Below are 15,000 nucleotides of genomic sequence, written 5' to 3' on the forward strand. Positions count from 1 at the left end.
ATCATAAAGAGTCAGTAATATTGTTTGTCTCCCATTCAGACATGTGGATGTCTCCCTGTGGCTCTCTGTCCCCATCAGCTACACCGACGCTCACACGTCTCAAACATGGACGCTGAAAAACCCATGAATTTCCCGTCTGGGATTAATGTCATTCGGGTGAAAGCGGACAGGCGTGAATGTGAAAACTTTCACTGCACTCCATGTTTAGCCACTTTACTAAGTTACTGTCAGATGTTTAGGTCTGAAACGATGTCTCATGGCATCTCTAACTTATTATCAGTGCTATAAATCAGTCAGAATCTTAAACACAGATGCTTTGCTTCCTGTTTCAGAAAGAAATGCCCTCAGCTCTGGGGATATGTTCTGGTATAGTGGATAAGCCCCTCCCCTTTCACACTGTCTCTCTTTTGTGTCTCTCTCTCTCTCTCTGTCGCTCTCTCTCTGTCTCTCTCTCTGTCGCTCTCTCTCTCTCTCTCTCTCTCTCTCTCTCTCTCTCTCTCTGTCTCTCTCTCTGTCTCGCTCTGTCTCTGTCTCTCTCTCTCTCTCTCTCTGTCTCTCTCTCTCTCTGTCTCTCTCTCTCTCTGTCTCTCTCCCTCTCTGTCTCGGTCTCTCTCTCTCTGTCTCTCTCTCTGTCTCTCTCTCTCTCTCTCTCTCTCTCTCTCTCTGTTGTCTCATTTTTGATGTGTCTCATTAATAATAATGGAGGTGTGTGTGTTTGTGTGTGTTTGTGTGTGTAGGTGGTGATGACCGACGTGTACTCTTGTGGCACATGGAGAAAGCTCTTCAGTCTCGTGTCAAACCTGTCAAACTAAAAGGCGAACACCTGTCTAATATCTTCTGTCTCGCGTTTAACAGCACAAATACACACGTTTTTTCCGGGGGTGAGACTCTCTCTCTTTTTCTCTCTCTCTCTTTTTGACACTCACATACAGTTCTCTAATTCCTTTACACTATCACACGATGATGATGATCTAATTGTGTGTGTGTGTGTGTGTGTGTGTTAGGGAATGATGAGCAGGTGATTCTGCATGACGTGGAGCGCGGTGAAACACTGAATGTGTTTCTCCATGACGACGCTGTGTACGGTCTCTCTGTCAGCCCTGTTAATGATCATGTTTTTGCCAGTTCGTCAGACGATGGGCGTGTCCTCATCTGGGACACAAGGGAACCCCCCCATGGAGGTATATAAACACACACACACACAAATACACACAAACTATATATACACATATGTGGAGTTTTAAACATTTTACTGTAAAACTGAATAAAAACTCTTTGATCTCAATCAGTGTTACTTCTACTTCTGTGTGTCTTCTACTGATGCACGGATTTCCCCCTACGTGTGTGTGTGTGTGTGTGTGTGTGTGTGTGTGCATGCATGTATTTGTGTGTGTTACAGAGCCATTCTGCTTGGCGAATTATCCGTCTGCATTTCACAGTGTGATGTTTAACCCTGTGGAGCCACGCTTACTTGCAACAGCCAACTCTAAAGAGGGCGTCGGCCTGTGGGACATCCGCAAACCACGCAGGTCAGTGTGCATCACACACACACACACACACACACACACACACACACACACACACCTCACACTCACTCATTCCACACACAGTCCTTGTCAGTATGTATCACAGCTGACGGCCTTATTCATAACATTTCTCTGTGTGTGTGTGTGTGTGTGTGTGTGTGTGTGTGTGTAGTTCTCTGCTGCGGTACGGGGGTTCTCTGTCTCTGCAGAGTGCGATGAGTGTGCGCTTTAACAGTGCAGGTACTCAGCTGCTGGCTTTGCGCAGACGTCTGCCCCCCGTACTGTACGAGCTGCACTCTCGCCTGCCCAGCTTCCAGTTTGACAACCAGGGATACTTCAACTCCTGCACCATGAAGAGCTGCTGCTTTGCCGGGGACCGTGACCAGGTAACATGCACACGCACACACACACACACACACATATATATATATATATATATATATATATATATATATATATATATATATATATATATATATATAAATGGTATAAAATAAATAAATGGTATTTCACATTTTATTACTTTAAGGAATTTTCCTGCTACAGTTTTTAATAACAGTTCAGTTTTTGTGTGTGTGTGTGTGTGTGTGTGTGTGTGTGTTGCAGTATATCTTGTCTGGCTCTGATGACTTTAATCTCTACATGTGGAAAATTCCCAACGACCCAGACTCAGGTTTGTTGGTTAGTTTGTTTATTTGTTTTGTTTATTTGTTTATTAATAGTTATATATTTATATTGTTCTGTCTCTCACTGAGCAGCAGGTCGAGTAGTTAATGGGGCGTTCATGGTGTTGAAGGGTCACCGCTCCATTGTGAATCAGGTCCGCTTTAATCCACACACCTACATGATCTGTTCCTCTGGGGTGGAGAAGGTTATCAAGGTCAGAAGAAAAACACACACACACACACACACACACACACATTGACATTCCTATATTTTTATTTATATTAGTTTTATTATCTGTGTCTGTGTGTGTGTGTGTGTGTGTGTCTGTAGGTGTGGAGTCCGTACCAGCAGCCGGAGTGTGTGGGTGATCTGGAGGGTCGGGTGGAGGATAAGTCTCGCTCTCTCTACACACACGAGGAATACATCAGTCTGGTGTTGAACAGTGGCAGTGGTCTGTCACATGACTACGTCAGCCAATCAGAGCAGGAGGATCCACGCATGATGGCCTTTTTTGATTCGCTTGTGCGGCGCGAGATCGAAGGCTGGAGCTCTGATTCAGATTCCGACCTGAGTGAAGGAGCCATTCTGCAGCTGCATGCCAGGGGGCGTGGCCACACCCGCTCCACAAACCACGGAGAATCCACAAATCAAACTCCACCCAGTGAAGCGATCAGCAATCGGCAAAGCGACTCGGATCACTCCTCATCCACGTCATCCTCCTCGTCCTTATTATCTGGTCCTGGTTCTGGGAGTGAGAGGGTAGATACTGATGCCATATTTCCCCACAGACGGAGAAGGGCAGGGTCACAACGAGCATCTGCATTCCTTTTGGATGTGGCAAACGAAGATTCGGATTCCAGTAGTTTCTGGTTTGACCCTTTGCCTCGTCCACGTTCTCCGAGCCCACGTGAGAACTCCAGTCTCTCTAGGACCTCCAGTCCAAGCTCCTCCCCCAGCTCCTCCTCTACCTCATCATCTAATAGTGATGGAGAAGAGGCGGAGCTTCAGAGGAGCAGAGTGCGACAACGTAATGCAGCTAGGAAGCAGGGCCGTATGTGTTTGTCACGCTTAGACTCCACCCACTCTCTTCAAAGCGCCACAGATTACAGTAGCTACCCCAAAATATCTCTTCAGGATTCAACATCTCCTTCTTCCTCCGGGGAAGAGAGCCGGCAAGCCAGATGTGGGGGTAAGAAGAAGGGGCATGGTGCTGCTTCTAGCCCTGGGCCTTCTTCAGAGAGCCAAGCAGATACACACCTGCGAGTCAGAAGTGGCCTCACTGAATCTGTGGAGAGGGCGGAGTCAAGAATTGGGGAGCGGGAGGAGATGGGGGCAGGAAAAAGCAACAAAGACGAATTGAACAGCTCAGGGGTATACGGAAACTTGAGCACTTGTGATGAGAGCTGTATAGACTCAACTGTTCCGGAATCCTCAGAAGAGGCGGAGCCTGAATCTAAGCCGACAGGCTCTAGGACTGGAAAACGGACACGCTTTGGATCCGAACCAGCAGAGGAGGAGCCTCCATCAGAAAAAAAGTTGAAGACATAATGTCATAAGATAAACTGGCCTTTTGATTGGCTTGTTGATTTTGTGTGTTTTATTTACAGCCTGCTGTGTGTTTAGTGTCGAAGGCAGAGCAGCATTAAAAAAAATTTCATTTCATATTTTTTGGGTCATTTTGCAGGTGAACATTTACTGCCTGCAGTCTGATAGTGAACAGGTGTTAAATCTAATCACTTCATTTGTGTGTTTTTTCAATCAGAGTCTTTTATCTTTATTTTATTTATTTATTTTACATCATTCTTTTTTTTTTTTTTTGGAACGCCGTAACCTGATCCAAATTCTAACCTTCCTGTGCTTCAACATCAAGAAAGGTGCTGACTCAACAAGGGGCGGGGCTTAGGTTGTATTTAATTAACATAAAATTTAGATTAATTAAATATTACATCACAGTATGTTAAGGTGTGTAATTGAAGCACCAAGCCATGTTCACTATGTTGCTCACTAATGTTCACGACTGATCGTATAATTTAAGCTCCGCCCCTACTGAGGCACAGACAACACTGATATTCTCACCTGCAGACTGCACACCTGCACACTCACCTGAGCGGTAGCTAGTGGGCGTGGCTTTGAGGTTGCTCATAGACATGCCCACTAGTGTGTGATTCAATGTGGGTGTGGCCATGCGACAATGACCACTACCCTAATCTGTGGGGGGGAGGTGCACCGAGTCAGTATTCAGCTGTGTATTCTGTATAATTTACATGATGAAGTTTATTCAGTTTCAGTATAAGTTTTAAATGCACACAGTAACTCAGCGGGGAAGGAGAACACACTGAACTTTGATGATGCAATTAGTTCTTTTCACAGTTTATAATATAATCGCAATATTTCTAATGGGGACTTTTATAAATTAGATGTCAGATGGGAGGCGGAGCTTTAGAACAGCATGCAGTGATATACTGTAAGGACAGTGGCATATGGTGATGTATAGGCTCCGCCCACTGCCATGACTGACACAGTGCTGTGTTAGAGTTTTACAATTAAACAGAAATGAGGTTGGTATGAAGTGCCCTTGATATCCTCCCTACCTAGGAAGCCTCCATACAAGTGAAACATGACAATATGTAACCAGCATACAATTTGTTTGTGTGTGTGTGTGTTAAATATTGCGATATATTACCTTAGATTTCTTCCAGATATGGTACTGACGTTCACCCAACTCACACTGATGATGTCATCACTTACGGAGTGACGTGACGCTAAAGAGTTTAAACGTTAATTATATTAATATTGTTAATGACGTTAGGATTTGTGTTCAGGTTGATGATGGGTGAGGCGGAGCTAGCTGATAGCTGTTATCATAACAGCCTTTACATTCTGCTCTGTTTAAAGGTGATGCGCTGTGGACGATGTTTCCATGGTAACCCTGCAGCTATGCTATGCAGTGACATCATTAAAGTTTGATTTGTTTCTGTTCACTCGCTGTATTGTGTGTGTGTGTGTGTGTGTGTGTGTGTGTGTGTGTGTGGGGAATCGAACCATAGTCTCCATAGTGATATTTAGAGACAGACAGAATGCTTAGATCCGTAGTCATGGCAACACCGTGCTGAGTCCAGGCTGTGTGTCTGGTGATTGTGTGTCCAGTTAGTGATGTGTTTTCTTCATGATGGTTCTTTAACATATTTAAATAATTGGATAAGATCAAAATGATTTATTTTCCTCATCATATCTCTTATACATGCTGTACAAACTGAAACAGACTGAAGAACCAAATTACTTCAAATATTTAGACACTAAATATTATGGATTATAAATGTGTGTGTAAATGACTGTAAATACGCATGTTATGAATATTAATAAGTCCAGTGAGTGTTAAGGAGCATGTAAATGTAAATTAGTGGGTAATGACAACAGTGCAACAAAATGTAGCTGAACGTGTCTAATGAATAATAATGAGTGTGTGTTGGGGTGTGTGTACAGATTAATGTGTGTGTAATACAGACCAGTGAAAATAGGCAATACTGTAGGAATTAATGCATGATGTATATTAACGTGTGTATGTTAGTGTCACAGGCAGAGAGAATGTGTGTTAAATAATTTCTCCTGAGGATGAGTGACCACAAGGTGTGTGTGCACAAGGGTGCAGTGTGTGTGTGTGTGTGTTAGCTCCAGTTTGTGTAAGCAGTCAGTGAGAGTACTTATTATCGTGTTACTTTACGTAGCTCAAGAAACAACCACAACTGCTCAGTTGTTTTGTACACACACACACTCACACACACACACTTGGGGTTTTGTACTGAAAATATTATTTTGATGCTTGACTAAATCCAGACTGATTCCAGATGTTCTAAGTCCTGATTAGTGATAAAAACAAACTTGAGTACAGAAACATTTCTCCTAAAAAGTCAAAAACTGAAGCACCCCCCACCCCCCTCTACACGCACAGTCGTCTGGTACAATATCACTTCTTACGTACACACAGACGTGGTGTTCTTCAAAGATTACAGCCTGGAGGAAATGACATCATCTCTCCCTGTCACACACTCGCTCCCTGTTCACTTTCTATATTAGGAAGACTGGAGTGTCCTCTCTTACACACACTAATACACACTCTATAACCCTGTGTATCCATTCCATTGTCTTCTACTTCTTCACTTTCTTCACCTTTATTGTTTTCTGCCATTTTCCTTTTTTTCTGAACTCACAGTTTTTCAACAAGCCTAATCATTTGTCTTATTCTGACTTGTACGTGGAATTTTGTGTGTTTATTCTTTATGACCTTTAAGTTTGATTGGCAGACCCCCCCCCCTTTCCTTTATTCCACACATCTAACAACACACAATACTGTAATATTAATCTACCTCAGTCTATCCCTAATGACTGTAGACATGTGACATCATCACCTCCAAAACATTTCTCCATTAAAGATTTTCAAGCATTTGAGGTTCGTCCGTAAAAGGATGTACAACCAGCACTTCCCGTGTGTGTGTGTGTGTGTGTGTGTGTGTGTGTGTGTGTGTGTGCGTGTTTTTCCTTTCCATACATGGTAGAGCCACTTCACATAGCTTTGTTCAGAAAAGAAGCCACACCCTCTGAACACAGACCCCACCCACATTTTAATTTTTCATCTTTTAAGAGACTTTACAGCATATACATTAGAATAGAGCATCATTTAATGGGAATTTAAATTGAATTTAAAACTACACCCTAGTAACAACGTTTGTAGCAGTGTGTGTTGGGGTGTAAGGTAGAGGTATGTGTTAGGGGGTGGGGGGGGGTCTGGTGTGTAACTCTAACCTGAGGCCTGTGTCACTGCAGACTGAGGGGCTGAGGGACAGCAGCACAGTGACACACATGAATAATACACACATAGGAGCAGTCACTAACCACACACACACACACACACACACACACACACACACACACACTGGAAGATGAGGAAACATTAAGTATATTAAACTGCACCAACAAACTATTGATAATATTTAGATCTTTAACCCTCAATATGGTGGAGGACTCCACATCTGTCGCACATTTATGGTTAACTTATAGTTAGCTAACCCTAAAACATGTATAGTTAATTTAGTTAGCTAACTCTAACCAATTTATATTTAACTAAGTTAGCTAATTCTACACATTTATAGTTAACTTAGTTAACTAACCCTAACTCTATCCCCAACCCTAGACAAATAATTAGATAGGATCAAAATTATTTTTTATCCTCCATCATATCTGTTATTGTGCTTGTTTATTAATGTCACGCCTACTCCCTAACCCTACACCCTAACCCTACTCCCTAACCCTACTCCCTAACCCTACACCCTAACCCTACACCCTACTCCCTAACCCTACTCCCTAACCCTACACCCTAACCCTAACCCTACACCCTAACCCTACTCCCTAACCCTACACCCTAACCCTACTCCCTAACCCTACACCCTAACCCTACTCCCTAACCCTACACCCTAACCCTACTCCCTAACCCTACACCCTAACCCTACACCCTACTCCCTAACCCTACACCCTAACCCTACTCCCTAACCCTACTCCCTAACCCTACACCCTAACCCTACTCCCTAACCCTACTCCCTAACCCTACTCCCTAACCCTACACCCTAACCCTACTCCCTAACCCTACACCCTAACCCTACTCCCTACACCCTAACCCTACTCCCTAACCCTACACCCTAACCCTACTCCCTAACCCTACTCCCTAACCCTACTCCCTAACCCTACTCCCTAACCCTACACCCTAACCCTACTCCCTAACCCTACACCCTAACCCTACACCCTAACCCTACTCCCTAACCCTAACCCTACACCCTAACCCTACACCCTAACCCTACACCCTAACCCTACACCCTAACCCAAGTTATATCTGTATGTATTATTATTATTTACTCGTCTATATTCATCTGCGCTGTTTGTATAAAACTCCTAAACTCTTCCTCGCGCTCATTCCTGAAGCGCTTGAATGTCGCATCTACTCTTCAGCTGCTGTAACAATCAGCCAATAAGCATTCGGGGTTTGAGTGAAAGGCGGGGCCGGGGTGTGCGAATTAGCCAATTAGGTGAAAGAGTTCATCATTCCTTCATCTCGTCCCGCCTACTTGCCAGGACTGTCATAGTCCTATCCCTCATTATGGTGGGCAGATTGATATAAAATCCCGCTTCTCCCCAATTGTACTATCATGTAATTATTTATGATATATAATTAGTGATGATAAGAATTTGTACATTAATTATGAACACGGAATGTCCAAAAATTCAAAGTTAGAAAAGCCGCAAAATGATAGTACGGATATATTTTCTCTCTGGCAACCCTGCAGTCTGTGTGTGTGTGTATGTGTGTGTGTGTGTGTGTGTGTGTGTGTAAGTGTGTAAGAGAGAGCAGATGAGGAGTGAACATTCTCTGAGAAAGAGAGAAAGGCAGACAGAGAGAGAGAGAGAGAGAACACGGGTCTGTTTATTCCCACTTGGTTTTGTCTGTAGCTGAAATATCAGTTGATCAGATCGGAATCAATTAGTCGAGCTCGCGCAGTATGGACCATCATCCTCATCCTCATCCTCATCAGCATTACGACGGAGAGACGAACGACTACATGCAGCAGGAGGACGACTGGGACAGAGACCTGCTGCTGGACCCCGCCTGGGAAAAACAGCAGAGGAAGGTGAGACATGCACACAGAGTGAGAGAGAGTGAGAGAGAGTGAGACACACAGAGTGAGACACAGTGAGAGAGAGTGAGACACACAGAGTGAGACACACAGAGTGAGAGAGAGTGAGACACAGTGAGAGAGAGTGAGACACACAGAGTGAGACACACAGAGTGAGAGAGAGTGAGAGACTGCAGATGTGTGATGTGAACATTGTGTGTGTCAGTTACACTACACTCTACATACTACACAACAAACACTACACTACTCCAGTTTTAACACTGAATAAGGTGTTTCTGTGTGTGTGGGGTTTGAGAGAGAGCGTGGGTGTGTGTGCGTGTGTGTGAGTGTGAGTGTGTGTGTGTGCGTGTCTGTGTGTGTGAGAGAGAAAGAGAGTCTGAGAGTGTGTGTGTGTGTGTGTGTGTGTGTGTGTGTGTAAGTGCACTTCTTTACACTTAATTGATGCAGTCTTACTCTGGTTGTGTCCCAAACCTCACTCTGGGGTGAGACGTTACCTTCGGCTGTGTCCTGTTTGTTCACTCACCAGTGATCATGTACAGAGCTTCTTACTGAACATGTAGTGAGACTCTTTAATACACTGTGTAGGGAAGTTTGGGTCTGAAGACAAGTCATTAGTGAAACGCTGCAAGTTCCATTCGTTTCTCAGTAGACGTCTCTGTTACATCAATTATAACAGGGTTGTGTGTGTGTGTGTGCTTTGGAGCCTTACATTGACATTAACATCAGTATTTACATGAAGAAAGATTCTGGTGTTCAGAGCCAGGGTCTGCAGCTGGATTTATACACTCTACATTCACATCAATTAAATCACCTGTGTGTGGAGGTCTCACCTGTGTGTGGAGGTCTCACCTGTGTGTGGAGGTCTCACCTGTGTGTGTGGAGGTCTCACCTGTGTGTGTGTGGAGGTCTCACCTGTGTGTGTGTGGAGGTCTCACCTGTGTGTGTGTGGAGGTCTCACCTGTGTGTGTGTGGAGGTCTCACCTGTGTGTGTGTGGAGGTCTCACCTGTGTGTGTGTGGAGGTCTCACCTGTGTGTGTGGAGGTCTCACCTGTGTGTGTGGAGGTCTCACCTGTGTGTGTGGAGGTCTCACCTGTGTGTGTGGAGGTCTCACCTGTGTGTGTGAAGGTCTCACCTGTGTGTGTGGAGGTCTCACCTGTGTGTGTGTGGAGGTCTCACCTGCCCTGACAAACACTCACCTTTAAACCTAAAATATCCTGTTATAGAAATTACCGACTAAAGATGGAAATAAAGTTTTTTCTTTGCTATCAGATGTAAACCTGCTGTAAACATGTTTGTGACCCAGCGCTCATCTGCTACTCTTACAGACAAACTACATTCATTCAGAAAATGTTCTTCCTCCTGTGTCTGACTGTGACGCGTCTCATCCACTGTCCTGCTTTCAGGGAAAAAACCTTTCATGGGCTTTAACTGGAGGATATTATACATGTTACTGTTGAGATAATGGAGAGTAAGATAGGCCTCTGTTTTAGACTCCGCCCCTTTGTGTAACTCACATAACATCACATAAGTCAGGTTTGAGTTCTGAATATTGATGTGTTTCAGTGTTAAATCTTTAGTGCACTATGATGGGTTTTAGGAAAGATTGTTTTATTCACTGTACACTTTTAGTCACTAATGGACACGACTTTATGGTGTGTGAGCAGAAAGTAAGAGCAAATGTCACTCATCACCTCTTTAACTCATAACTGTGAGAGGACGTGCAGGTCTGTGGAGGAATTTTGGAGCGAGGCTGAAACTTTCGCTCCACACTTTTACTTTCTTCCCTTTTTGTTGAGCACTAAGAGGAAGGAGGGAAAGAAGTGTGTATGCTGCGGTTAGGGCGGGGCTTAACGGGATCCAGCCTGCCCAAAAAAGGAAATAACAGGCCGGCATGCGGAACGCTGCTGCTGCTGGAAAACTTCACCCTGTTTTCCTTTTTTTCAGCGAGTGAGCCGGTCCTTTCCTAAATGATGTCATCAGTAGGGAGCTACTGAGAGGAAGGGCATGTGAGCAGGTATGCCAGGCTCTCAGGGAGGAGGGGGAACACTTTTACTCAGCAGTGCTCAAGTGTAATGCACTACTGCTCTCAGCTCTACATACTGTAGTGCATTCAACATCTGGAACTTCTTTCTTTCTCTCTCTGTAAAAAGGGATTTGCTCCATGTTTATACATTCACATGGGAATGAAACAAGGCCCACATCCTGTATCTGATGTTTGGGATTTATTCTGTTCACATCTATCTGGTGTAGAGTCTCTATCTCACGGTGTAGAGTCTCTATCTCACGGTGTAGAGTCTCTATCTCACGGTGTAGAGTCTCTATCTCACGGTGTAGAGTCTCTATCTCACGGTGTAGAGTCTCTATCTCACTGTGTAGAGTCTCTATCTCACTGTGTAGAGTCTCTATCTCACTGTGTAGAGTCTCTGTCTCACTGTGTAGAGTCTCTATCTCACTGTGTAGAGTCTCTATCTCACTCTGTAGAGTCTCTATCTCACTGTGTAGAGTCTCTGTCTCACTGTGTAGAGTCTCTATCTCACTGTGTAGAGTCTCTATCTCACGGTGTAGAGTCTCTATCTCACGGTGTAGAGTCTCTATCTCACTGTGTAGAGTCTCTATCTCACGGTGTAGAGTCTCTATCTCTATCTCACGGTGTAGAGTCTCTATCTCACGGTGTAGAGTCTCTATCTCACTGTGTAGAGTCTCTATCTCACGGTGTAGAGTCTCTATCTCACGGTGTAGAGTCTCTATCTCACGGTGTAGAGTCTCTATCTCACTGTGTAGAGTCTCTATCTCACGGTGTAGAGTCTCTATCTCACTGTGTAGAGTCTCTATCTCACGGTGTAGAGTCTCTATCTCACTGTGTAGAGTCTCTATCTCACGGTGTAGAGTCTCTATCTCACGGTGTAGAGTCTCTATCTCACTGTGTAGAGTCTCTATCTCACGGTGTAGAGTCTCTATCTCACGGTGTAGAGTCTCTATCTCACGGTGTAGAGTCTCTATCTCACTGTGTATAGTCTCTATCTCACTGTGTAGAGTCTCTATCTCACTGTGTAGAGTCTCTATCTCACTGTGTAGAGTCTCTATCTCACTGTGTAGAGTCTCTATCTCACTGTGTAGAGTCTCTATCTCACTGTGTAGAGTCTCTATCTCACTGTGTAGAGTCTCTATCTCACTGTGTAGAGTCTCTATCTCACTCTATAGAGTCTCTATCTCACTCTGTAGAGTCTCTATCTCACTCTGTAGAGTCTCTATCTCACTGTGTAGAGTCTCTATCTCACGGTGTAGAGTCTCTATCTCACTCTGTAGAGTCTCTATCTCACTCTGTAGAGTCTCTATCTCACTGTGTAGAGTCTCCTGTACGCTACCTAGTGCTTCCACCCAGGAGATGTTCAGGAGAAACGTCAGTACATTTTATGAGGTATTAAATAAAGCTGCACTTTGCTGAATCGTACACTTCAGTGTCAGTAGAGACAGCAGGTCACTACATACTGCACGAGCTGAACATCCTGAGCTCTACACGTGTAATAACCAGCTACAAATGTGCACTACATAGGGAATGAAATAATGGCTCAAAGGAGTGTTTTTCTTTCTGCATTCCTTTGACTCTGCCTTCCCTGGAGGCTGAAACACACAGACACACACACACACACACACACACACACACACTCACACACACACACAGATTAAGGAAGCATAGTGTGAGCTTTATGAAATACACTATTTTATACTTACCTACTACTTGTGTGTGTGTGTGTGTGTGTGTGTGTGTGTGTGTGCGCGTGTGTGCGTGTGTGTGTGTGTGTGTGTGTGTGTGTGTGTGCATGTGTGTGTGTAAGATAAATGAGTTATTGTATTATAAAAAGGTCAGCACTTGAGTGTGAGGCAGTAAGACACAGTAAATGTAACCCTAACCATAACCCTAGGAGCTTCAAACACTTTTGCATTGCAAATTTTAAACTGAGAGGGTCCTGTGTGTGTGTGTGTGTGTGTGTGTGTGTTTGTACACGAGCGAGTCAGGACTTGACTCAGGAGATGAGCAGCCCTCATACCTCATTGCCATCCCACCTTTCTGCTGTGTGTATCTGTCTGTCTGTCTGTCTGTCTGTCTTCCTCTTCCTGTCTGTGTCTCAGGTGTTTGTCCACACTTGTCCTTATAAGGCTAAGTGTTGTACCTAAGGCACATTCACTCCTCCCTACAATCTCTCTCTTTATTTATCTGTCTCTCCTCCCTCTGTAAAGATAAGGTTAGTGCTATAGACTCTTGGGTTGTAGATAACAGACACTTCTGTAATTTTATTTACAAAATTAAAGATTCACACATTACATATTCTGATACATACATGTCTGTCTGTCTGTCTGCCTGTCTATCTGTCTGTCTGCCTGTCTGTCTGTCTGTCTGTCTGTCTATCTGTCTGTCTATCTATCTGTCTGTCTGTCTGTCTGTCTATCTGTCTGTCTATCTATCTGTCTGTCTGTCTGTCTGTCTGTCTGTCTGTCTGTCTGTCTGTCTGCCTGTCTATCTGCCTGCCTGTCTGTCTGCCTGTCTGTCTGTCTATCTGTCTGCCTGCCTGTCTGTCTGTCTGTCTGTCTATCTGTCTGCCTGTCTATCTGTCTGTCTGTCTGTCTGCTTTTCTGCCTGTATGATAAAAGCATGAGTTTAATAATGGGTCATTTTTCTTATGCAGTTTATGTGCACTATATATGTGTGTGTGTGTGTGTGTGTGTGTGTGTGTGTGTGTGTGTGCACTATAAATACAAGCTTTATTATGATTCAGTGCAAGAGGTCCACACACACACACACATACACACACACATACACACACACACACACATACACACACACACACACACACATACACACAGTAGGTGATCGGTATGTGAGAGCTATGATAATTTAATTTAAATTTAAAGCTTTACTTGCCATGTACATGTATGTTAAAGCATATAATATAATCTCTCTCTCTCTCTCTCTCTCTCTCTTCTCAGCTGGCCAATCAGCATAAATGTGGGCGGGGTTATCAGATTTCTTGTGTTCCCCTCCCCCACTCTCCAAAAATATTGTTCACTCAGAGCAAAAACCTGTGTTAGTAATGTTCGGTAGCTTGTTTATAGAATTGCAGGCATTCAGGGTTACCATAGCAACCACTTCTTGCAGTATTTAACACTTTATTCAGAGTGTGTGTGTGTGAGACGTTCCTGCTGACTGTGCAGTTACACACACACACACACACACACAAACTGCACCACTCTCTCTGACATATCTGTCTACACTCATAGTTAATAAACTTCTTGGACTGGACTGCATGTGTGTGTGTATGTGTGAGTGTGTATGTGTGAGTGTGTATGTGTGTTTGTGTGCATGTGTGTGTGTTCAGCCGCACAGCTGCTTCTCATCAACTCATTAACATACCGGGGAATCCTGGACCTGCTGATGCAGGCTATTTCCATGGCAACAATTTCCCTGTACGCATGCGCGCACACACACACACACACACACACACACACACACCGCAGAGGAATGTAATGTGTGTAATTTGCCTCATTCTATTTTTAGTTTGAAATTTTAAACTATACAAAAAACAATTTGCAGCTGGTGGAACACAATGGGAGTGGCCTAATAAATGAGCACAGTTGATTGACAGGTTTGTGTCTGAGATCTTTAAGTGGCTGAAACACACATTTTATTTTCAACTTCATTTACCATAAAACTGTGGACAGTGCATTAGTGTTCTTTACATCCTTTTATTTATTATTTCTGTATTATATAAGATCATTAGATGCTGATGTGACAAAAGACACTTCCCTTAATTTGTCTGTCTCTCCATCTATCTGTCTGTCTGTCAGACCTTCACGGCGTGGTGTAACTCTCACCTGAGGAAAGCAGGCACTCAGATTGAGAACATTGAGGAGGATTTTCGAGATGGACTCAAACTCATGCTGCTCCTAGAGGTTATTTCAGGTTTGTGACCTGTTTTATTTTCATTTCTTCATCTGTTCCTAATGCTAGAATGAGTAAAATATTTATATAATAAATCTCTTTTATATTAAGTACAGCAACAGCATCAGTATAGAAAACAGTCATGCAAAGGTTTAGTGCAGGACAAAGGAAAAGGCGTCCAATCACACAG

At 43.8% G+C, this 15,000-nt stretch overlaps 2 protein-coding genes across 6 annotated transcripts in view; both read left to right on the forward strand.

Annotated features, from left to right (window-relative positions):
* dcaf5 (ddb1 and cul4 associated factor 5) overlaps positions 1–5,173 on the forward strand; it is a 9,346-nt gene extending 4,173 nt beyond the window's left edge. For both annotated transcript variants that reach the window (XM_060871550.1, XM_060871551.1), the window contains exons 2-8: positions 738–881; positions 1,005–1,181; positions 1,400–1,529; positions 1,699–1,912; positions 2,133–2,199; positions 2,285–2,406; positions 2,523–5,173. In XM_060871550.1, the coding sequence (XP_060727533.1) occupies positions 738–881; positions 1,005–1,181; positions 1,400–1,529; positions 1,699–1,912; positions 2,133–2,199; positions 2,285–2,406; positions 2,523–3,740 (2,072 nt within the window). In that variant the 3' untranslated portion in view covers positions 3,741–5,173. The remainder of the gene's footprint in view (positions 1–737; positions 882–1,004; positions 1,182–1,399; positions 1,530–1,698; positions 1,913–2,132; positions 2,200–2,284; positions 2,407–2,522) is intronic.
* Positions 5,174–8,592: 3,419 nt separating this feature from the next.
* The window catches only part of actn1 (actinin, alpha 1), a 28,394-nt gene continuing 21,986 nt past the window's right edge, over positions 8,593–15,000 (forward strand). For all 4 annotated transcript variants that reach the window (XM_060871548.1, XM_060871545.1, XM_060871546.1 and 1 more), the window contains exons 1-2: positions 8,593–8,866; positions 14,717–14,831. In XM_060871548.1, coding sequence (XP_060727531.1) covers positions 8,738–8,866; positions 14,717–14,831 — 244 coding nt within the window. In that variant the 5' untranslated portion in view covers positions 8,593–8,737. The remainder of the gene's footprint in view (positions 8,867–14,716; positions 14,832–15,000) is intronic.

The sequence above is a fragment of the Tachysurus vachellii genome, chromosome 6 (genome assembly GCF_030014155.1).
Source record: "Tachysurus vachellii isolate PV-2020 chromosome 6, HZAU_Pvac_v1, whole genome shotgun sequence".
Taxonomy (NCBI): Eukaryota; Metazoa; Chordata; class Actinopteri; order Siluriformes; family Bagridae; genus Tachysurus; species Tachysurus vachellii.